Source organism: Sarcophilus harrisii, chromosome 4 (genome assembly GCF_902635505.1).
Source record: "Sarcophilus harrisii chromosome 4, mSarHar1.11, whole genome shotgun sequence".
Lineage (NCBI taxonomy): Eukaryota > Metazoa > Chordata > Mammalia > Dasyuromorphia > Dasyuridae > Sarcophilus > Sarcophilus harrisii.
The window spans coordinates 217,654,070-217,679,202 of NC_045429.1; the positions used below are offsets into that span (position 1 = coordinate 217,654,070).

Here is a 25,133-nt window from a genome sequence, read left to right on the forward strand (position 1 = left end):
TTTTTCACCACTATCAGTTTAGTGTCACCTGCCAGTAAGAAGCACTTTTTAGTTCAAGATTGGGCTATGTTTTGTGTCTTGTGTAATTCTGATTTAAAAACAAATTCCCTTTCTTGTCTGCTCCCTCTCTAAGATGCATACACAGATGAAGATCTGATGTTGTACTGGAAAAATGGGGACGAATCCCTGAAAACAGATGAGAAGATTTCTCTGTCACAGTTTCTGATTCACAAGTTTCACACGACATCCAGACTGGCTTTCTACAGCAGTACAGGTATTATATCTTTGTCCTACCTGGAAGGCCACAAAAGAAAGAAATGATTGCCTAGTTTACCTTTGCAAAGCAACATGGAGGTGATATTTCTGCAGTTTGGGATGACCGAGATGTCCTAAAATCTTATTGTTAGCTCTTCCTTGATTGTAGTATTCACCATCACCAGACTAAGCTCAGTCAGCCCTTCCAGGCCTGAGAGCACAAAGAAAGAACCTCAGTAAGAAGTCAGACTCTGCCACCTATTACCTTTCCAAGTGACCCTGGGCAAATCACTAAATTTACCTATGATTCAGTTTTTTCATCTATAAAATGAGGGGAATTGGAATAGAGCTAAAGTTTCTCCCAACTTTCAGTCTACTCTAGTGCAGACTCTTATCTCCTCATGTCTTAGTTATTATAATAATCCTGTAGGATTTCTTAAACTTCTTCCTCTTGAGACCTCTTTTCTCCTAAAATTTTTTTATGTGATCTTAGGTATATAGATATATAAAATAGACACACAAATCAAACATTTACTGATAATAAATCATAATTTCATGACTCCCACATTCAGTTAAGAGATCTCCATATGGAATACAACCCACAGGTTAGGAAGCTGGACAGATATCCAGAGAAAGAAAAAGAAGTTTGAATGCAGATTAAAACAGACTATTTTTTTCTTTTTTAATTGCTTTTTCTTTATTATGTTTTTGCCCTTTTGTTCTAATTCTTTTTTTTCGCAACATGACTAATGTGGAAATATGTTTAATATGATTGTTATATAACCTATATCAGATTGATTGCTTTTTGAGGAGGAGAGTAGGAAAAAATGGAAATCATAATCTTATAAATGTCAAAAATTAATATTTTTTTTTAAAAAGAAGCTAGGCAGTAGCCTCAAGAATTTTCCCATTCCAATCTAGCCTTCATTTAGCCCCCAAAGTAGTTACCTTAAAATATAGGTCTAATTATGTCACTTACCACCCTCCTCCCCAATAAATACACACTCAGGAGCAAATACAAAATGATGTTTGGCATTCAGAGCCTTTCATAACCTAGTCCCCTCCTACATTTCCATTCTTCTTTCATTTTACTCCCCAGCACCCACTCTTTAATCCAATGACACTCTCCTCTTAGGTGTTCCATAAATAGGATTTTATACCCATTTTATAGGATCCCACAGCTAGTAAGTGTCTGAGGTCACACCTGAATTCAGTTTTTTCTGATTCTAAGACAAGTGCTCTACCCACTGTTCTACTTAATACCCCTCCCCTACTTTATGTAACTTAGTCTCTTTTATCAACTAAATGGAGATAAAAATATTTGTATTTCCTATCTCACTGAGTTGTTATGAGGCTTAAATAAGATAATGTTAAATAGCAATAAATTAATTATTAATCAATAAATTATTGATGTGATAATAAATAACATTGTGGTTAATTAATTTAACTAATGAATAAATAAATTGATGTCAATAATAAATAACATAAAATGGTATTTAAAAGTTAGCATAATTATTAAACTTTTGGTAGGAATGTGCTGGTAAATGTTTAACAAACAACTGTCCTAGGGGGAAAAATGCAAATAACATACTTCTAAGTTTAACCCATAATAGTAACACTTTCTCCAGCACTTTTTCTTGTAGACAATCCACAAAACAACAAATCAATTCCTGATTTATAGCATTAATAAGATATAAATGCTCACATTGAAATATTAACAATTAGGGTCAGTTTGGTACAATAGATAGAGCATTGGCCATGGAGTCAGGATGGACCTGAATTCAAATGTAGTCTCAAACATTTACTTGCTGTGTGATCCTGGGCAAGTCATGTAATCCTGATTGCCTCTAAAGAAAAAAAAATTAGCAATTTTTTGCTGATCACAAGATGATCTGAGCTAGCTCTTCCAGCATATTCTACTTTTGAGTGAAAGTATTGGTTCCAGAGAAAGTTAAAATATTTATAAATAAATATAAAATAAAATAAAATAGGCAGAAGCTGTGTAAACATAATCCCCAGTGAAAGTATGGTGTAGTGGAAAGACCCCTGCATTTGGAGCCAGAGGGCATGGGTTTAATTCCTGCTTTCTCACTTTCTGCTATATCATCTTGAGAATGTCTTCTCTCTGAGACTGTTTCCTCATCTGTAAAATGAGGATTGGAGGCAGGTGGGAATAAACATCCTCTGAAGTCTGTTCCAAGTCTGAATCTATAGTCCCATGACATTTCAAATTAGACTACAATTCACTGAATATTGCTGGACATTGAAGATATGTGAGGACCTCAGGGAACAGAACTACCATTAATGAAACAAAATCTGTCACTTTATCCCAGGTACTCTGGGTCTTTTTTTTTTTAATCACTGAATCCATGCTTCTACTTTGGAGAAGAATGCAGTTAATTGTTCCAAAATGCCTTTTTCACTTTTTCTCTTTAATCTCTTTTTTTAAAATAGAATTCTAAAATATCAGAGTTAGAAGGACTGCAAAGGCCATCTAATCCAAGCTGCTCCCAAACAGGATTCCTGTCTGCACCGTCCCCCCAAAGTGGCCATCTGTCCCTCGGAGAATTCTATAGCAATTCTACAGATTGAAAGCAGCTATAGTTAGATGTAATGGTTAAAAGCTGGCTTGGGGAAAAGGAGCAAGGAACAGTTTCATTCTCTTCTTGTCCCCCATCATGATATCTTGTGTAAAGATGGCTCATCTTCATTGTCTCTCTGTAGCACTTTCACTCTGGTATACGATATACTTCCTATTCATAACAGTACTCTTTTGAGATCCCCACTATAGAGTTGTTTTTTTTTTTTTAATCTTCTCTATTTTGGTAGTCTTTCTTTGAGGGTTTTCAGTGGTCTCAAATGCAGTGTACTTGATTTGTTTTTCTTTTTAAATAAGTTACTCTGTACCACCTAGATGAGCCTGCCATCACAGTGGTAGCCCAGTAGTTTTTAATCTCGATGGCCTTTTTTGGAACACTTGAAACTTATTTTTAAAGTCTCTGGATTTGATACCTATGTTTCTAAGGCAACTATCACCTCTGGCACCTTAGCACTAAGACAAGAGGATAAGGATAAAAGGAACACTCCCTTCCTCCAAGAAAAGGTACCGTGTAAGGCCAAGGTTTAGTGGGATTTCATAGGATCACAGAAACCTAAGCCATAAAGGAACAGAGGTCACTGAATCTATTTATTTCAGTGCTGCCTATTCTGGATGAATGGGAAAAGGGGAATAATTAGGATGAACTGACTTTATGGAATAAAGGATGAAGGATAAATGTTCCCTAGAATATGCATTATTCACTTACTTGCTGGCGTATAATCTCATATTAACCTCCATTCTTTTTTGTTGTATAGGTTTACAATCAGATTGGACTCTTAATGACTTCTTTTTGGGGTTTTCTTGGCAAAAATACTGGCTAGATTTTCCTTCTCCAGTTTATTTTACAGATGAGGAATTGAAGCACAGGGATAAGACTTGCCTAGGTAGTAAATGTCTGAGGCTGGATTTGAATGCAAGTCTTCCTGATTCTAGGTCTGGCACACTATCCACTGTGCTACTTAGCTGCTGCCATACTAACTTACCCTCATTAAAATCATTTCCTATGTTTGAATGAATACTGTAGCATGCAATTAAAAATATAACTGGAGCACCGTGGTTGAGACTTTACCTCAGACACTGACATCTAGGAAGAAAGTTTATTTCCTTATATGTTCTTGCCCTTTCAAGCATTTCACTGGCTTCTCCTCCCAGTAATATTGGATGGGAAGAACTGCCTTGTTGAAGGTTGGTCAATGAGGTCTTGGACTATTGGAACTTGGAGAAAGTCATAAGAAAATATGCTAGGTATATTTCATCCTCCAGCTGAATTTGTTTCAGGTGTTAGAATTCCTAGTTACAATTCTGCTCTCAGTTTGTCTCCACAGTACACTTGCTACTTTTCCAAATAACCTTACATTCTAATCATTTCCCCCTGGATGCACCAGACATATTCCTAGCTCCTAACTTTGCCTTAGTTGTGTAATATTCTGCTTCTCCTCTTTACTTCTTCAGCTCAAGTCCCTTTCTTTCATGAAGCTTTCCCCCATCTGCTTCAGAAGATTTACATCTCCCTTCTCCTAAAGCACGTATTGTTTATGATGCTTAATGGACAAGGGCTAGACCTGTGATTTCATTATAAATATTATGTAATGAACATTTAAAGTATTTTATTATAGATTTAATGAGGCAGTTACATTACAGGAAGTAGATACAGCTTGAAGTCTAAGTTAAATCCAGCCTCAGATACTAATTAACTGTGATCCTGGTCACTTAACCTCTGTTGCCTTAATTTCTTCATCTGTAAAATGGGAAAAATAATAGCATCTATCTTGTAGGGTTGTTGTGAGGATTAAATGAAATAATTGTAAAGTGCTTAGTACAGTGCGAACATATATATAGTAAGTGCTAGCTAAATTATCATATTCTTTTTGTACAGCAAAGTAACGGTTTGGTCATGTATACTTATTGTGTATCTAATTTATATTTTAATATATTTAATATCTACTGGTCATCCTGCCATCTGGGGGAGGGGGTAGAGGGTAAGAGGTGAAAAATTGGAACAAGAGGTTTGGCAATTGTTAATGCTGTAAAGTTACCCATACATATAACCTGTAAATAAAAGGCTATTAAATTAAAAAAAAAAAGATAAATTATCATAAATGATTCTAAAGTGAGCAAACTCCCTCTACCAATGCAACTTCTCATTTTACAAAGCTGCCTAGAATTCTGAAAGGTTGTTTTGCCCAGGGTCATACAACTAGACATGAACCTGAATCTTCCTGGCTCTAATGCTGATTTTCTATTCCCAAGATCATGTAGTTTCTCTTAGTTAATAAGGTCTTTAATTGTTTCTTAATTGGTATATAGATTTCTTCCTTAAGCTATTTGAGGGACCATACTCTTATCTATCTCATGAGCCCTTAAATGACCAGCCCAGTACTGTTATCAAAAGATTCTCCTATGGCACAATAGTATTCCATTACTACTTTTCAGCTTGTTCAGCCATTCCACAATTGTTGGGCATTCCCTCAATTTCTAATTTTTTGTTACCACAAAAAGAGCTGCCACAAATACTTTTGTACACATAGGTCTTTTTTTCCTTTTTTATGATCTCTTTGAGATACAAACCTAGTAGTGGTATTGCTGGATCAAAGGATATGTACAGTTTGCTTGCCTTTTGGACATAGTTCCAAATTGTTCTCCAGAATGGCACCCTTCCAATTTGATAAATCCTTTAGGCCCAGGGGATTTAAACCCATCTCTTCTACCTCCCAGAGCAAGTGTTCTTTTTTACTCTAGAGAGGAAAAAGTTGGAGCAGCAAGTGAAAGTTACAGAAGGAAAAAATTTCAGCTAAATATAAGGAAACACAGGAGGTTATGGATTTTCTATTAGTGGAGAATTGTCCAGTTGGGGCAGGATGACTGTTCAATGGAAATATTGAAGAGAGATTCTTGTTCAGGTATAAAGTAACCTTTGAGGTACCTGCCCTCTCTGAGATGCATTGATGTTTGGTGACATTTGTTATTTCTTCATTTTTTTAGAGAAGATTTTTTCTGAGTGTCAGATTATGAGCTGGTGATAGAACTAGAGTAAGGCCATAATTGTTACTTCTATCAACTCCCCCTACCCTTCTGCAATTTACACATAGATTAAGAGTTTGGCTCTTAATTACTTTGTGAATGAATCAAGTATCAGAGTCCAGATTTCTTGACTCTAAGCTAGTTGCACTGGATAGTAGAGATTAAGGTCCCAATGGTTTGTGATTGTGAGCAATGTAGTATTGTTTTCTTTCTTAAACTAACCGGACATCTCCTCCAATTTAGCATATTACTTGCTGGTATTATATAGAATTAGATAATATAGATTGAGTTAATAGATTTGTGAAAATCAGCTATGAGTTCATATTAAGAATTGTTTTGACTTCTTTGAAATACCTATATATCTAAGTGATTTAATTGATTTAAATATATATTAAACAAATAATTTCTATATCTGCTTATCAATCTCTGAAATTCTAATTGATATCAATATTTATGTCTATATCTATACTGAAGTCTAGAATCGGAAATAGATATACATTTCCACTATAGATATAATTTTCAATGGAATTTTAAAAATATATATGTATGTTTCATTCATTCATGAAGCATATATATATATATATTTTAAGAAATCTGTTGAAAGTGAGAGATTTGGGAATGAGAGGATATGATAGAAAAGATGACTAGATTTTTTTACCTCAAATTATACCTCAATATATTATTTCTTCTGGTTAACAGGGTGGTACAATCGACTGTACATTAACTTCACCTTGCGTCGCCACATCTTCTTCTTCTTGCTTCAAACCTATTTTCCTGCTACTCTGATGGTCATGCTGTCTTGGGTATCCTTCTGGATTGATCATAGAGCTGTGCCTGCCAGAGTTTCACTGGGTAAAAAATATTTCAACAAGTTCAAAGTAATGTTGTCAATTATCCACTTATGAAAAACCATGTAAACTCCTCCTCAGAGGCATTTTATGCAGTTTTTGCCCAACTTGTACAAACTGAGTTATGACTCTGCTGAGGAAAATAAGTGAGAGAAAAAAGTTTAAGGTGTTGTACCTGCCATCCCCTTAGTTATGTACACATCCTTCAATGGACTATCAGATACCAGATGACTGAAATGAATGAGACTGAAAGAGAATATTCAAATGCAATTATTAAAAGCTTCTCAAGTCTAACTCTACATTCTGGAACAGCATCTTCCTGGAACATTTCTAGCCCTATTAGCGAATGTGAGGCAAAATATTGTTACCTTGGGGAGGTGAAATATATTTGCCAGGAAAATGGTCCTCTTGTTGAAAGTTAAATCTTGAGGACTCTGGTAGGGGGAAGTAGTGAGGAGAGCATATGGTAAAATTTCCCCAAACTTTATAGAGAACAAGAACGTGTACTTGTGACTCATGAATCATATTAGTAATTATGTAAGGAACCCAAAATTTAAGCCAGATTTTAATTTTTAATCTTATTTTATTGATTCTTTTTGTTTATCATTTTTATTTCTATTTCATTCCATTTCCTTCTTCTCTTACCCAAAATTCCATTTCTTGTAATAAGAAAAAGATTTAAGAAAGACAAAAAGTAGTCAAATCAATCAATTCATCAATTATAGGATGGTATTACCAATATTGCACACCTTTTGTCCTCCACTTCTGCAAAGAGGGTAAAGAGATTAAGACATTTAAAAAAAACTTTATAAATTCAATGTCTGAACTAACTTTAGGGGCCTTTCCAGGTAGTACAACTGTCCTCACCATGTCTACAATCATCACTGGTGTTAACGCCTCCATGCCTCGAGTCTCCTACATCAAGGCCGTGGACATCTACCTGTGGGTCAGCTTTGTATTCGTGTTCCTCTCCGTGTTGGAGTATGCAGCAGTGAACTACCTGACTACCGTGCAGGAGCGCAAGGAGAGGAAGCTTCGAGACAAGGTGAGAAAAAATTTCTTGTTTAGTTTGTCTAAGGACAGAAAAGTAGCAAGAATTTATTCCTTGTTTATTTTGTATCAGGCATAACATTAAGTACTGGGATACAAATACAATAGCAAAAAGAAAGTTCCTGCCCCCAAGGGGCTTAGTTTCTAATGGGGTAAAATGTCACATAAAAAGGATCTCAAAAGGGTTGAGGCAAGGTAGAGAAGGTAATCAGATGAGATATTGGTGGTAAAATTCAGACAGTCACAGCTGAGATGGAACTAAAGCATGGCCAATGAGGGCTCATCCCTAAAACAGAGACCATGAAGGGAATTCAGGAGACATGAGCACTGGTAAAATGGAGAGATGTTTTAGTATGGGAGGGTCCAAAGTGCTTGTAGAATCCCTAGGATGAGAAGGTAAAATCTGGTGAGTCAAAAGAATAGCAGGGGAGGGAAGGGACAACTAGGTTGCACAGTGGATAGAGCACCATCCTAGAAGTCAGGAGGACCTGAGTTCAAATGTGATCTCAGACACTTACCACTTCCCAGCTGTGTGACCCTGGGCAAGTCATTTAACCCCAATTGCCTCAGCAAAAAAAAAAAAAAAGAAAAAAGAAAAAAGAAAGAAAAGGAAAAAAAAAAGCATAATTGGGGAGAGAATGTGAAGAAGAGAGATGAAAAGTTCCCAGCTATAAAAGGGTCACCTCGAGAAGTGTTTTAAGAGTTAATCCAAGACTGCTTATCTTTCCCCAATGGAAGAATCATATAATGTGAAAATTTCTTTGTTTTAGAATAATGTGGCCCAAAGAGAAATTCAGGAGCCCTTTTGAGGGTCTTTTGTCCCAGTGGTAAGTGTAGAAACTCTGGAGAAAAGACAGATTTCAACTGAGGAATCGTCTAAGAGAGCCACAAAACTTTTTACTTGGAAAATAATTGTAAGATACTTGTTTTATTAAAATAAGACAAATTAGGCTAGTAATATTTATAGACTCATAGGATAATTAGAGCAGGAAATAACCTTAGAGATTGTCTAATGTGATCCTCTCATTTTATTAACAAGGAGATTGAAACCCAAAGAAATCATAAATTATAGGATTGAGAGCTACAAGAGGTCATCTAGATTGACCCTTTTACAGATGAGGAAACTGAGGCCCAGAGAAATTAAGTGACTTGTCCAAAGTGTGATATACATATTATCCAGTGCTAAGACCCACACTACTATATTATGCAGTTAAACTAGCCAGACAATATCCATTGCTACCAACTAACTTACCATAGTTTAAAATCTACAGTGGGTGTATCTCTAGAGGAGGAACCCACGTTTATGAATATAATTATTATGCAAGTCATTCTTAAAAGTAAGGAAATGATTTTTATTTACATAGGTGAATTCTAAAAACAATTGAGGCAGTCCATTTTTTCCATGATGCTCTATTTTTACAATTGTCTCTTGAATATTTTACATATTTTTTTGTGACTGTGCTAGATAATTTGAGAGGATAAAAAGAAACAAGCCTTATCCACAGTAATTTTACTTCAACATCTGAATATGTTTTTAACTTTCTATTTTATACTCTGTGATTGTTTTTTGAGTATTCCTGTAGCAAATGCTAACTTTTTTTTTAGTCTTTAATCTGCTGCATTTCCCAGCATCCTGGGAGCATTTAGTTCTGCTGTCTTCACTGATGCTAAAATGATGTTACTGTAAGAGATAGCATCTGAGAATACATGGGGAAGAAAATAAGCCTGGTAGAGAGAGACTTATTGAGAGGGGTTATCCCCTCATAGCCACATATGCAGATAATAGACTGAAATAGTCAATTATAAGGTTACTCATAAGATTATGGGATCAAAAGTCAAAAATTCAAGGACCCCAATCTAGGTCTTTTTTTAAAAAAATCTTATTTATACCTGTTATTTTTTACATCTCAGTTATTTCTAGAAAGAAACATCTCCTACTCACATCTGTCAAATGACTTTTTTTCCTTACAACAAAGAAAATTTGTTGAACAAAACCAACACAGTGACTGCATCTGATAGTGTATATAGCATTTTGCATCCACAGTACTCTACTTATTATTGAAAAATGCAAAGTGTTTCTCATCTCTTCTTTGGGGTCAAGAGGGATTTCTCAGTGTTTGCAAACCCTCTTATTTTACTACTGAGGTAACTTAGGCCAAAGGAATACTTTTGAACATCATAAATTATATTTCTTGATGATTTCTTGAAAATGAAAAGGGAAAGACATACTCTCTATATCATTTGATTTTTATAAACCTATATAGCTACCCCAGTACAAAGTACTGTGTAGATCTGTATCCACCCAATAATCCAAACCATTACTTACAAGCCCTCAGCAATATATTTATTTTTACCAGTCAATCAAATCATTCATCAATCAATCATTTAAAAGGTATTTATTGAAATGGCATAATAAAAAAAATAGCAATAAAATATTTCCCCACAAATTTGGGGCACACTGCCCCACAAATAAATGTACCATCAGTAGAAATAATAGACATATATAAGCACAGAGGGACACATAGCTAGGGAATATGTATTATAAGAGCACACATATAGAGAAATGCACATGTAAGGAATGCAAGGGCGTAGGCCATATATGTGGAGGGACATACACCCATAGGGAACCTAAGTGAAATGGTATATACACAGAAGGGAAACTTGTGCCTGTGGTACTGCAAGGTGGTTGATATTTTCTACTAATATAATTGTACTGCTCCCAAGCAATCCTGTTTACTCCTAGTCTCACATGAGTTCAGTCTCTGCCAGACAATTAGTCTCAGTAAGAAATTGCTTCCTGCTGATTTTTCATGGATGCTTCCACTCGGCATCAGTTGCTGCTGGATTTTGCCATGTACAGCTCTCCCGGACTTAAGGGTATAGAGCTTCTTTCTGTCTCCTGCTGGAGACCTCAACTAAATCACAGGAAGGATGGTCTCTGCCCATCCTTTTTTTAAAACCCAGAGGTTTTTTCCTTGATGCAGTTCTTTTAGAAAAGGCAGAAACCCTAATACATAGAAGCCATTGGATTTGAGAGGGATGGGGGGAAATCTAGCTAATATTTTTCCCTAGAAGTTAGTATTTATCTATTTCTCAGAACTTTGACTAGGAATTCCCAGAAGAGTCTTTGCCTTTAGGTGCCAAGCTCTTGGGAATACTGAGCAGCCCTAGCTAGCTAATGCTTTCAGATTTGTATTTACTTTTAAGCTTTATTTCCTGATCATGGGGAATTTTTTTTTTAAGATATCCCTTTCTAACTTAATGTCAGAAAATCTCTTAACACATTTCTTAATTTCCAAAGCCAAAACTATTCCTGAGCATCCATTTTAATAGAAGTCTTTCAGCAAACTTCCAAGGTTTCCTTGTTTCTTGATTCTAAAATTCTTTTGTCCTCTCCTGCAGATGAATATCGGGGGAAAGGTCCTGGAACAAAGCAAAGTCCAGGGAGCAAGGTCATTGTCTCTCTCAAGTCCATGTGTATGTATACCAGCAAAGTCTTTCTTAGTTTTGAGCCTTCTCTACAGATACAGGGAAGGGTTCCACATTGGGAAGTGGAAGAGAGGGTAAGGGAAAATGATTAGTTTAAAAAAAAAAAAGAAAAAACAATAATAAAATGTTTTTAAAATGTTTAGACCCTGGGCAAGTCACTTAACCCTGTTTGCCTCAGTATCAGCATCTGTAAAATTAGCTAGAGAAGAAAATGGCAACTCATTCCAGTATCTTTGCCAAGAAAATCCTAAATGGAATTGGGAAAAGTCAGACATGACTGAAAAAATTGAATAGGAAATTCAATTGAACAAGACAAGAATGAAAAAACAATTGAACAAGCCATAAATATAGTATATTCTCAAAGAAAGACAATAGAGACAACTTTCCTGCTACAAATATATAAAGCTAATTTTAGTCTTCGCAGAGGACCTGAAAAATTATAGCCATCACATGCTGTTTACTTTAATAAAATGCAGTTTCAAATTAAGTAAAAATGAACAGATTGTCATAATCATTTTACATGAAAAAATTGGGTGAATATACCAAATAATCATAGAAATAGAATTAAATTACATTTAAATTATTTGAAATGATTACCTCATCTTCCTGATAACAAAGAAAAGACAAAGGACAATTTAGACATTTGAAGCTATTGTTTCTCTACTTAAGTAAGCCTGCACAATATGGATAAGATATTGGATAGTAAGGGACAGTTAGCTGGTCCAGCAAATCAAGTGCTGGGCTTAGAGTCAGGAAGATTCATCTTCCTTTAAGTTCAAATCTGGCCTCTGACACTGTAACTTTGTTAAGTCAGACATGATGAACAACAATAACAACAGTAAGAGCAAAAGGAAAGTTCTGCTCAATAAAGAATCAGAGACATGACCTTTCTCTCTTCAGACAATTCTTTTTATGTTCCATCCATTTCTTTTATTCAAAGAATTTGAAGTCTAAGTTCTGTCGATAGGACCAAGGTCTCTGATTCATACCCAATCAGTTGCCAAATCTTGTCAATTTAACCTCCATCTTGTATGTTGCTTGTATTCCTTTCTCTCCATTTGACGAGGGGAGCCCCCAAAACTCTTTCTCTTTCTCTCTCTGACTTTGGGAATGAGTCATGAGGTAAAAGCACTTGAAGGAGAAGAGAATCTCCTCTTTCAACCCTGTCTCAATGAGAGACCATACCAGGGAATCAGATAAAGTGGTTTATTTAGGTGGGGCTGGTTAAGTCCTGGGCTAAAGAATTCCAGCCCTATTCAATTGAAGATCTTTTATTCAATTCAGCTCAAGCTGTACCCAGCCCCTTCAAGAGCAACCCCCAGCTTGTAGCCAAGGCTTATAAAAAACCCAATCTTAAACCCTCTCTTTGCAGAGGAGCTAAAATGATAAGGAAACTCTATTTCTTCCTGGCATAGCAAGCCTCTGCCTGCTGGGATGATATTCTCTTTCAGCCCTCTCTTTATCTCCCTCACCTATTTCCCTAACAAGATGAGATTTTATACCTCTCTGTGGGGATCTCTCTACTAGAAACTTTATTTCCCTGCTGGAAGTCCCTAGTGGGACTTTTCCACTAAGGAATTCAGTCTTTCTTCATGTATAGCAAGGCTGACTTCCCAATAAACTTCTTTTTGCCAGTCTAGCTTTTTGGGTTTGTAAATTCCTTTATGAAGGACCTCTGCACAGCCAGAAGGGAGTTTCCCCAAACTCCCTACCCATGCCTGAATCCCAAGGGGTTATAGGGGAGCCAAGCCTCTCCCTTTGGTTCCCTGAACCCTGAACCTGCCAGTAAACTCATCATTTAACTCTCTGACCACCAGGGACCCTAATCTTCTTTTGGTTCCCTGAATCTAATCTCATCATTTAGTTCCCTGACAACTCTAAATCTAGACCGCATCATATTCACACGGTCATCCTCCCTCTCTTCCCTAGTTCAGACCCTCATCACCTCTTATATACTATTGCAATAGACTCCTCATTGGTCCCTGTCTCTGGTCTCCTTCAATCTGCCTTCCATAGAACTGCTGTATTGCTTTTTGCAATGTGAAGATCTGATTGTGTTAGTCCCTTTTTTTTTTTTTTTTTTTTTTTTTTTTTTTTTAATGAAGCTCTAACTTGCCTCTAAGATGATATACATCCTCCTCTTTAATCTTCACAGTCTGGCTCCAGATTAGACTTATTACACATATTAATTTTCTGTATTCATCTATACTCCAGTCAAGCTGGCATTCTGGTTCTTCTTTGTAGGTCACATTCCATCTTTTATGTCTGTATATCTCTTATTTATTTCCAAAATCCTTAGTTTCTTTATAAATTCAAATAAAGTATTATTTCCTACAGGAATTCTGATTCTGATCCCCCACTTCCTAATCCCCTCTCCATAGGGATCCTTTTTGTTAAGGAGCCTAGGCTCTGAGTTGTTATCATAAACCCCTATTTACACTGCCTTTCTAGGTCCCCAGAGCTTGGCTAGTTATTTGACCTCCCAATGGCACTAGCGGTAACCCTGAGGGGGTGTGAATATTTTCTAGTACTACAATTTATAAACCCCCACTATTATCTTGGATTATTATCTTATTATCAGTGGATATCAATTGGGCAGCCAGACCTAACTGGCTTTTAGAAATAGGCATTTACTAAGGCAACCTATTAATAACAGTTGGTTCAAAATATTTCCTGCCCCAAGTTTGGTTCATATTCTCCTACAAGTGCATACAGAATCTAGGGGAAAATGAGCTCAAGCTTAGAGAACATTCATTTGAAATTTTGACTAAAAGATATCATGGCTTCTGTTGACTGGAAATTCTTTTCTTTTTTTGATGGAGTCCATGTGAAACTCCCCTAAGGTATGGGAAAGCTTTTTTCTGGGCTCCTTGTAGTATCCTGAAGCTGCTTTTCCTTATATGTTTAAAATGTCCTCAGTGCCCTCTACCACCAGCCACTACTGTTTTGGGGATGCTGCTAGGATCTTCATAGTAAATTCAAATTTTCCTGACTTTTTAAGAGATTATTAGATCTTTCTCTGGTTGGGGAGAGTGATAGTAGGAGATAAATGTTCTTTACCTTCTCCTCTTTCTCTCCCTACTCAAATTCTTCCCTTTCAGGGACATGATGGGAACTGTTTCCACCACTGGGTAGGGCATACCTACTCTATGCCCTGAGTTCCAAACCAGCTTCTTTATTTTATCCAATACCCTAGGGGTATGACTGAATCTTCTTAGCTAATCCCAACATACTTCCAATGTAGTGCCATTTCATTTAATCTACTAGCTTTCATTCTTTCCAAATTGATTAAGGATTTTTGGCATTCAATTCAATGACTTTTATTAATTGATTCAATAGAGGTATTTTCACCTGATTAAAGTAATTACTTGAAGTGATGAAATTGATGATTGATGCAGTTGACTGTCTAATCTTAGGCATGTGTTTAATACTTAGGGGCTGCTAAGTGGGACAATAGAATGTTGAGCCTGGAATTGGGAAGATCTCAGTTAAAATCCAGTTTTAGTTATTTACTAACCATTGGACTAGCCATTTATGTTTTGTCTGTTTCAGTTTCCTCAATCATAAAATGGAGATAATAATAGCACCTAACTACCAGGTCTGTTTTGAGGATAGAATAAGATATTTGTAAAACTTTTAGTACAATTTCTAACACATGAAAGGTGCTCAATAAATGTTTGTTCCCTTCCCTATTTAACTGTATACACGTGGTTAGTCCCGAGAGAAGTAAGATTTTTGCAGGAATTAGTCCTTTTTAAAAAATCTTTTTTATCCCCAGCATTTAGCTTAGGGCTTTGCACATAGTAGGTGCTTAATAGATGCATCTTGATCAGTGTATATACTCTCAGGCAAAATCATAAAGTGTCTATATATTATAGTAGTGCTTTCTTAATATGACCCTTTAGGATAAAAGAAGATTTGGGATATTTTCTTCTACTGGTCTAAAGATGGCTTCCTAATAAGTAAATTTCTGATTTATGGACATGTTAATTTGTAGCTTCAAGAAATATAGGAAAAAGTTACACAAATGAATTTCATTAAATGCCAAAAGCTATTGCAGTTATTGGAACTCAAGAACAGAACACATTTTGTTTTCTCTTTTTGCTTTTAAGTGTTATTTATAAATATACAAATCATAACTATCAATCCTAGTGTTTGCTTCTTTCCCTCCTCCTCTTCCTCTATGCGATAGCGCAGAAATAGAAGTACAGAAACCAGAGAATTAGAAAGTACTGCTTTGGAAGTTGAGAGATTTGAGCTTTAAAACTTAGCTCTGTGAATTATTAGCTGAGGGACCATAAGTACTTTTTCTCTGGGGCACAGTTTTCTGAAAAATGAGGGAATTTAAGTGTTTCTCAAAGTGTCATGCAGAGAGTCTTAGAATTCCCCAAGACTTTTTTCAGGAATCTATGAGGTCCAAATTATTTTCATAATATCAGAAGGTTATTAGTCTATTAAAATACTCCTCCCTTTTCCAAGTATATATTTTTATGAAGCTACATTTTCTTTTTGAAGTAATATCAGCAAAACAATCTCTCATAACAGATTGCATGCAGAAACATGAAAATCCAGCTGTCTTCTATCAAGCCAGATATTAAAGATTTTACAAAAATATATAAAATGCTATCACAAAATTTTATTGTGTTGAAAAGTATTGTTATCTTCCACAAAAACATGATATGATAAATAATAATGTAATTTTATTATTTTATAGTAAATTAATAAATGTTTTAAAATTTTATCAGTTTTCTTTTCTAACATGGCAAATATTAATAGCTATAACCCATATAAGAAAGAGTTCTTTGGAGTCATCAATAACTATTAAGAAGTTAAAGGAATTCTAAGATCAAAAAGTTTGAGAACTGTTAGATTAGGTGGTAGCTAAGGGCTCTGCCAATTTTAGATCCTGTGATCCTATGAGGTCTGGATTTTATCCAGACCTTGGTTCTTCCATTCATTTGCTCTTATGAGTAAGCATTTTTCTTTCCCTGGTACTAGTTATCTTCTTTTTCAAGTGAAGGGATAGATCCCTAAGGCCCTTTCCAGTTCTAAACCTATGATTCCATATTATTTTGGAATGAAACTAGAAATCCTTAAATACATTGAATAATGTATAAAAGTCAGTTTTGTGTATTTTGTAAAACTACAGGTATACTCACTCTTCTGTGCTTTAATGGATATGTGACACTTTGGCCCCACATATTACTATGGATTTATACTCAGATTTGAAAGAACTAAACTTTAAAAGTTGATCATTCATCTAAACCTTAGCTAATATCTTAAGGCGTCAATAAACTGGATGTGTTAATAAACTGATGTAGAAACATGTCATTTTTATTTTCAGGATTTTTAAAAAAGCAATTCCTAGCTTCTAACTTAAAACTTGAGAGGAAAAAACCCTTTTTCATTTTCGTGAGGTATTTCAGATTACAAATTGGAAATACAATAAAATCTTGAGAATTTTCTTTTTTTTAATGACTGAACTTCTAAAACTCCTCTCTCATATAAAAGACAATACTTTCAGGCCAATTCTAATTTTACCTGAAAATTTTAAAAAATAAATATTTTATTTCTAAAATTTTGAGTTCTAAATTCTCTCCCTCAATGAGAAGGCAAGAAATTTGACATAGCTTTATATATATGTAGTCATACAAAACACATTTCCATTTGAATGAAATTATTAATATCTCTTTGCCATATAAAATTTCATGACATTCACTGGAACATTTTAAAGCTCTGCAGAAATAGGAGCAAGTTGGATAATTTCATCATCTCTGTTTCCCAGATGGAGAAATCAGGGCATTGAAGGATTAAGGATTAAGGCCTGCAGACACAGCATGAATCAGAGATGGAGAGAGCCAAGAGTAAATCCTGATTTCCAATGCAGGCTTTGATATATCTCACTACCTAATCAGCCAAAAATGTCTCCAACTAAACTGTAAGCTTTAAGCAAGCAGGAGCTATTCTTTGTACATTTTGGTGTGAAAAAGGCTGTTTGGGTTTAGTTCAATTTAATTCAATAAATGTTTATTAGACAATTACTAGTAAGGTAAGCAACTAGGTAATATAGTGGATAAGGCAGCTGGACTCAATGTCAGGAAAACGTGAGTTCAAATCTGCCACATATACTTGCCACAAATACCCTGGGAAGGTCACTTAGTCTCTTTAAGACTTCAGTTTCCTTCACTATTAAATAGAGATCATAATAGCATCTATCTCCTAGGGTTGATGTGAGGATGTACAAATTCTTTTTTTTATTATTATAGCTTTTTATTTACAAGACATATGCATGGGTAATTTTTCAGCATTGACAATTGCAAAGACCTTTTGTTCCAATTTTTCCCCTACTTTCCCCCACCCCCTTCCCCAGATGGCAGGTTGACCAATACATGTTAAATATGTTAAAGTATAAGTTAAATATAATATATGTATACATGTCTAAACAGTTATTTTGCTGTACAAAAAGAATCAGACTTTGAAATAGTGTACAATTAGCCTGTGAAGGAAATAAAAACTGCAGGCGGACAAAAATAGAGGGATTGGGAATTCTATGTAGTGGTTCATAGTCATCTCCCAGAGTTCTTTCACTGGGTGCAGCTGGTTCAGTTCATTACTGCTCTATTGGAACTGATTTGGTTCATCTTATTGCTGAGGATGGCCAGGTCCATCAGAATTGATCATCGTATAGTCTTGTTGTTAAAGTATATAATGATCTTCTGGTCCTGCTCATTTCACTCAGCATCAGTTCGTGTAAGTCTCTCCAGGCCTTTTTAAAATCATCCTGTTGGTCATTTCTTACAGAACAATAATATTCCATAATATTCATATACCACAATTTATTCAGCCATTCTCCAATTGATGGGCATCCACTCAGTTTCCAGTTTCTGGCCACTACAAACAGGGCTGCCACAAACATTCTTGCACATACAGGTCCCTTTCCCTTTTTAAAAATCTCTTTGGGATATAAGCCCAATAGAAACACTGCTGGATCAAAGGGTATGCACAGTTTGATAACTTTTTGAGCATAGTTCCAATTGCTTTCCAGAATGGTTAGATGTATTCACAATTCCACCAACAATGTATCAGTCTCCCAGTTTTCCCACATCCCCTCCAGCATTCCACATTATCTTTCTCTGTCATTCTAGCCAGTCTGACAGGTGTGTAGTGGTAGCTCAGAGTTGTCTTAATTTGCATTTCTCTGATTAATAATGACTTGGAGCATTTTTTCATATGGCTAGAAATAGTTTCAATTTTTTCATCTGAGAATTGTCTGTTCATATCCTTTGACCATTTATCAATTGGAGAATGGCTTGACTTCTTATAAATTAGAGTCAATTCTCTATATATTTTGGAAATGAGGCCTTTATCAGAACCTTTGACTGTAAAAATGTTTTCCCAGTTTATTGTTTCCCTTCTAATCTTGTCTGCATTAGTTTTGTCTTGTACAAATTCTTTTGAAAACCTTAAAGCACTATATAACTATTAGTAACTGTTGCTGTTCATCCTTTGTTTTTGAAGGGGACCAATGATATCACTAGTGACATTTTGACTTATGTATGGATTGGATTTAAGTGAGGCAGAGCTGTGCAAAGTCTTCAGCCTCATTCTTTCTTCCTGAATTATTGACTTAACTTTTTTCCTGATACTGATATTAACTATTATTATATATAAGGCATTTTGCTAGACTCTGATGATATTCAAAGAAAAAAATGAAATCATCTTTACCCTTAAGGTGTTTACATTCTATGATATGACGTCTACAGAGTACACATTTAAGGCCACTTTGAATTTAAATCTTTTGCAAGTGCCTACCCAAAGTATCTTCCTCCCCTCCTCCATAAAAATGATAAATGTCTAACTGATAAGAAGGAGATGATTTGTATAATAACATTTGTAAAAAGGGATTGAATTTGTTTTGTTTCATTCCAGAGGGCAGAACCAGGCTTGATGTCAGAGAAAACTTCTTTACATTGAGAGCTGTTTCAGAGCAGAATGGGTTACTACAAAGCCCACCCTAGGGGCAAGGGGCAAAAAAGGCTCTAATCTCATCCAAGGGGAAATTCCAATGTCTTTTCAAGCAAAGGCAGGATAATCACTTACTAGCTTATTATATAGGGGATTTCTGTTTAGAAATGGATTTGCGCTTTAAGCTCTGAGGTTTTGTGATTCTGTGAACTTAAAAAAAGTCAGTGGGGCTTCATGTTAAAACAAAGAAAGCATCATCCTAATTGGATTGTTTTTATTTAGTACTTTTAAATGCCTAATATCTACCATTTTCCCTTTGATTACTCTTAGGTCCCATGCACGTGTGGGATGCTTCATTCAAGAACCATTATGTTGGATGGCAATTATAGTGAATCAGAAGCCAATAGTCTAGCAGGCTACACAAGAAGCCACATAGTGACTGATGAAGAAAAACAGGAGAAAATTGTGGTCCATTTGGCCCTGAGTGATGAATCTAACACATCCAGAAAGAAGGGACTGAAGGGCCATATGGGGCTACGGATCATTCAGAACACTCATGTCATTGACAAATACTCCAGATTGATATTTCCTATCTTCTACATATTTTTTAATTTAATATATTGGTCTGTTTTTTGCTAGATATGATATGACAAAACACCTATGTTAAAGATTAGGTGTGTTTACACAACTGGTACATTCACTTCAGGGTGAGAAGAACACTCAATTTGGAGTTGGAGATCATCTCTTCCATTTGCTGGTGTGATTGTGGATCATGTCAGATTCCTTCTTGGTCATATGAGGAAATTGGATTAGATTAACTATAAGGGTCCTAACAGTTCTAGTTCTATATCCATAATCCTGCTATGTGACGAAATTCTCCCTCCCTTGCTAGATGGCATAGGATCAAGAAAAATAGAGTTCAAATCCTTCCTCAGACTTCAGAGAATTTCTCTTTGGATGAAATTGGAACCTCTTTTTTTTGTCTGAGAGCAAAATATCTCAGCTCAAATTAAAAGAGAGCAATGAATTCACCCAAAGGAAAACTCATCAATATCTCAAGGGAAGCAAACAGGAAATCGAGGACTCATTGAGGAGCCAGCTTAGCCTACATATCTGTTGCTTCCTAAATCTGTCTGTCTCCATGTGTCTGGAATTACTCCAGGAGAAGGCCTGGAACCACACATAATCTTTCTTGAAGGGAATTTTTTAAAAAAATCTTTCTTCTTCATAACTCTCATACCAATTCTTCCTTCACATGGACATACAGTATTGTGTTAGCATTCTCTCTACTGATTATATGTGTCTCATGCAAAATGCCTAAGACTTGGTTCTAGCTAAGCATAGATATCTATGTGTTCCACTTGTTTTCTTTCCCTGGTGTTTTCTGTGTCATATCTTTCTTTCTGGCCAAGTCCAACTCTCTCTGGATCTGTCTTCCATACCTGTCCTGGGAGCTAACTAAAGAAGCTCTCATTGATAGTTTATGTCTAATAGTGTTGTTGTTAACCCTTTGTTTTCCAAAAGGACCAGTCACATCCTGGGTGATGACTTTTGTGTGAATTTGAATTTAAGTGGGAAACCAGCAAATATCCCAAAAGACCTTTAACAAGCTGTTGAATCAAAAATTTATTTATGTAGGGAGATAAGGAGAAAAAAAGTGAAATGGAGGACAACTTCATGGGGATTGGAATATTGGTGATTGGACACTGGAATTCAAAGTAACCAAAATAGCAAAAGGGAAAGACCCCAAGCCAAAAGTGACTCATTCTGTAAGGATCTTATGGAAAAGTGTTAGATTGTCTTAGATAGTTAAGTAATATTGTTTGCTCTTAAGAACACCTAGAACAGACTAGAGGAGGCTCACTTGTCCCTTTGAAGCCATGCTCAAGTTTTTCTAAGAATTATCAGGAATTATAGAGTAAGTAATTCATGCCTTTGCCTCATGGCCTTACCTCCTCAAGCAAGCCAGGACAATGTACAAATTTAGAGAAGGAATAGAGACTTGATTATAATTAGGTGATAAATGTTTGGTTTTTTGGGAAGAAGACAGAATTAGCTTCTTTTTGCTTCCTTTTCACATCTATGCTCCTTTTTTTACCCATGCCTGGTGCTATATGGTTATGACAAACAAACAGTTCCCCATCCTGCCTCTCAGGCATGTTGGTTCTTCCAAATGAATATCTGGTAAAATTTCAAGGAGTTCTGGGGAGTTGTCTGAAGGGAGAAGGGCCTCTCTTACATCACATCATTCAAGCAACTGTTCGTAGGTAAGGCAGCTCTGTAAAAGACAATAAGACTGGGGGTTACAAACAACCTCTTCCATCTCCTTTTCCAGTTCCACGATTCACCGCCCCCCCCCCTTCCTTTGCTATGAGTTGGAAGAAGTCACCTGCTGCCCCACTCTCTGTCTTCCAATATTTTAGTAGCTTGTGGAGAATCTGGGACCCAGGGTGCTTCATTATAATCTACAGTAGTTTATGAAGTCACACAAGACATGCGAGAGTGCTATCATTATCCAATACGTTCACTGGGCACTTGCCTAAGGACCTTTAAACCCTAAGAATCAACAAGATTATTAGGAGAAATATTTCTATTTCATCACAAATTATTTCCTTTTTTTGGTTTGAGGGAACAGGAAAAACAGACAGGCCACTTGAGAATTCTTCGGTCATGGCAATCCATGAAACACACAAACAAAACATAAAATGATACTGAATCGTGTGCCTACCTTCTACTTCTGTAGAGTGATAGAAAAGCAATGCAGAAGGGATTATTTATACAGTTTAACTTAACTGTTTGTATTCTTAATGTGAAACTTTGTAAGTGACCAACCAACAGACTTACTACTAGAGGAATTGGATGAAATCAGTGTTTACCTTCTTACTATAAATAATCATGAGACAAGAAATAACTGACTATTGATGTATGATTTATTACCAAATCAGTTGTTCATGTACACAGGATGTTAACTTTCAGAAAAAATAAAAATCAACATCAAAATGAAAGAAAACATGAAGATATGGGTGCATATCTCAATGCTGTTAAAATTACTATCGATAAAAAACAGTAAATAGACACAACTACAGACATGGCCATTGATAACCACCATTTCCTGGGGAAGTCAATGATATAAATGATATAAAATATAAAATGATATAAAATAATTATTACAAAAAGAAGAAAAAAAGAATAAAAGAACTTCAAATTTATTTCAAGCAGCAAACTCTTTATCCAGTGAAGGAATGTGGTAACTATGGGTAACTGATTTATAATAAACTCATTTGTCAGGAGAAGATTATGAGGTATATCTCTTTAAAAAATTGAGACGTTCTATAAGGAAGAATTAGTTTACAGAAAGAAGCTTAGCATGAGAATCAATTAGTCATGCCAAAAGCATTTGAGATGAAATAAAATGAAATTTTTTTTAGTGCTTACGATATACTAAGGCTGGGAATATAAATGCAAAAAAGAAAAACAGTCTGTATTTTCAGATACAGTATCTCAAAGTGAAAGACAACAGCACTGGCAGCCAGGGAAAGGAATTTTAGTTAAGGGTTGGGCAGTTCATCACAGACATTATGAGTTGATCAGTTGACATGCTCATTCTAGAAGAAATGGTACTATTGATCTGTTAAGTACAGCAAGATGTGGAAAGCAAAGGAGGGGAATCAAGTTTATCATAGGAAGTAGTAAAAATGCTTGGGAGGATGACTATATAAATTGTGATAATGATGTCGAGTCAGCTTCATGGAGTGGTCTAAGTAAGTTGGACCACATTGGAGACATATTCGATGAAAACATGAGAAGGGAACAGGTAGGTTTTTCAAATGATGTATAGTAGAACACTTTATAGTCATACAGTTGGTTGAAGAATGCATAGAACACAAGATTCCACTGTGCTTATTTATGGCTCTGAAAAAGCATTTGACTTCATTAGATTAAAGATTCTACTCCACCAAAGTATAAAAGATTTCTTGGTATATAAAACATTAGAGCTAACTTTCTTTGTTCAATAACCTTCTTTTCAATTTCAAGCTATAAGATGGAAATGTGCTTCCACACAAAGCACAAAGGTAGAGAGAGAACTGATATCCAAGGCAAGGTCCAAATAGGAGAGATTCTTTCCAGATAATGAAATCCTCCATAGGATTCATTTGGAGGTGATTGTGTTGATTACAGCAAGCCCTGGAACATTGTAGAGCCTCCTAAAGGAAATCTATAATTGCTCAAGAGTTTGGCCTAACTATCCATGTAAAGGGAAAATTTATAAAGAACGGTTCTTGTCCTTACAATGATGGGCTCTATGGACTGATACATCAATTCATATGTCACAGGCAGGCACTGCAGATGGAGAATTGAACAGGAGGAGAGTGGGCCAGATTGATTTTGGAATTTTGGGAAATTGCACCATTTTTTTTTAATGATTTACAAACTGAGGCCCTTGTAGAAAATCCTCTTCCCTAGGGAGCTTACACTCTCCATAGTGTAACAGGATCATTAGACTTATTTACACAAGGTCAGGCTGAATTTCAGAAGAACCTCCACTGAAGATTCCCTCTGGTGTGTATTGTTGCCTTAGTGTTGTTTTTTTTTTTTTGTTTTGTTTTGGTTTTTTTTTTTTTTTTTGATAGCATGCAGGTTCTTAAGGAGGATACCAGTAGAACACAAACTCTAATAAGTCCTAGTGAGATGGAAATATTCAGGCATAGATCTGGCAACAGAGAACATACTTGTCATCTAAGGATAAACCTGGATAAGTGTGGAGTCATAAAAAAACCATACATACCAATGAAAACATCATTAATTTAGAGCTAAAGATCATAGGATCATGACTCAAGAATTGGAAAGAACTTTATCTATCCAACTCTCTCACTTTACCAATGAGTAACTGAGGCCAGAGAAATTTAACAAGTTGTTTAAGGTAACAGTGATAGAGCCAGAACTAGGTCCCAGGCCTTCTGACTTCAAATCTTGTACTCCTTCTACTGTGGTAGTAGAAAATTAAAATTAATTTTATTAATTAGTTAATAATAAAATCACTGATCCTTGAGGTTTTAAAGTGATCTGATTAACCAGTTCACTCTATATAAGCTTTGCATGTGACGCTTCATTTCTCATGGTATTTCAGGTGTTTGTCAATATGACTTCTTTTCCTCACTTTGATGCTCAGAAATGACATGAAAAAGGGAAGAAAAGAAGACATCAGGTCTTAATTTAGGCTCTCTGCTCTCAGATATTGGCATGTACCTTGGGGCTAGATGGCTATATTCACTTAAATCATTTAATCCCTGTCTTTTTTTTTTTTGCATTTGGGAAATTTCTTTTTTTTTTTTTAATTATAGCTTTTTTACTTACAAGTTATATGCATGTGTAATTTTACAGCAGTGACAATTGCCAAATTTTTTGTTCCAATTTTTCCTCTCCTTCCCCCCAACCTCTCCCCCAGATGGCAGGTTGACCAATACATGTTAAATATGTTAAAGCATAAATTAAATACAATATTAGTATACATGTCCAGTTATTTTGCTGTACAAAAAGAATTGGACTTTGAAATATTGTACAATTAGCCTAATACCCCGTCCTTAATGTGAAATGATATTTAAGCATTCAGAGTACCTAAAATATTTAGATTTATACAAAGAGCAGTGATAACTTATATGACCCTCTGAATTAGACCACTCCCTTAAAATATATGTGTTGAAGTCATAGGCATTTGGATGTTTGGCATTTTTTTCCCTCCTTTTCATCTGCATTTTCACTGAAAAAGAAACAATACCTTAGCTTGAAGCATTTCCTGGGGATTAGTTGCTGGTTGATAAACAGCTGATTCTCTTAGTTCTCATTAATCCCAAAGTAAATACTACATGTGTTAATCATCTCTGCTTAAAACTACAGGTGAAATTGAA

General features: G+C 35.6%; 1 protein-coding gene across 4 annotated transcripts in view; it reads left to right on the plus strand.

Moving 5' to 3' along the window:
- GABRR2 (gamma-aminobutyric acid type A receptor subunit rho2) overlaps nt 1–22,214 on the plus strand; it is a 56,625-nt gene extending 34,411 nt beyond the window's left edge. For 3 of the 4 annotated variants that reach the window (XM_031964530.1, XM_031964531.1, XM_031964532.1), the window contains 5 exons: nt 134–274; nt 6,575–6,727; nt 7,572–7,768; nt 11,176–11,250; nt 19,558–22,214. In XM_031964530.1, the coding sequence (XP_031820390.1) occupies nt 134–274; nt 6,575–6,727; nt 7,572–7,768; nt 11,176–11,250; nt 19,558–19,866 (875 nt within the window). In that variant the 3' untranslated portion in view covers nt 19,867–22,214. The remainder of the gene's footprint in view (nt 1–133; nt 275–6,574; nt 6,728–7,571; nt 7,769–11,175; nt 11,251–19,557) is intronic. The other variant, XM_003769279.3, reaches the window with a different exon arrangement.
- The last annotated feature ends 2,919 nt before the right edge of the window (nt 22,215–25,133 follow it).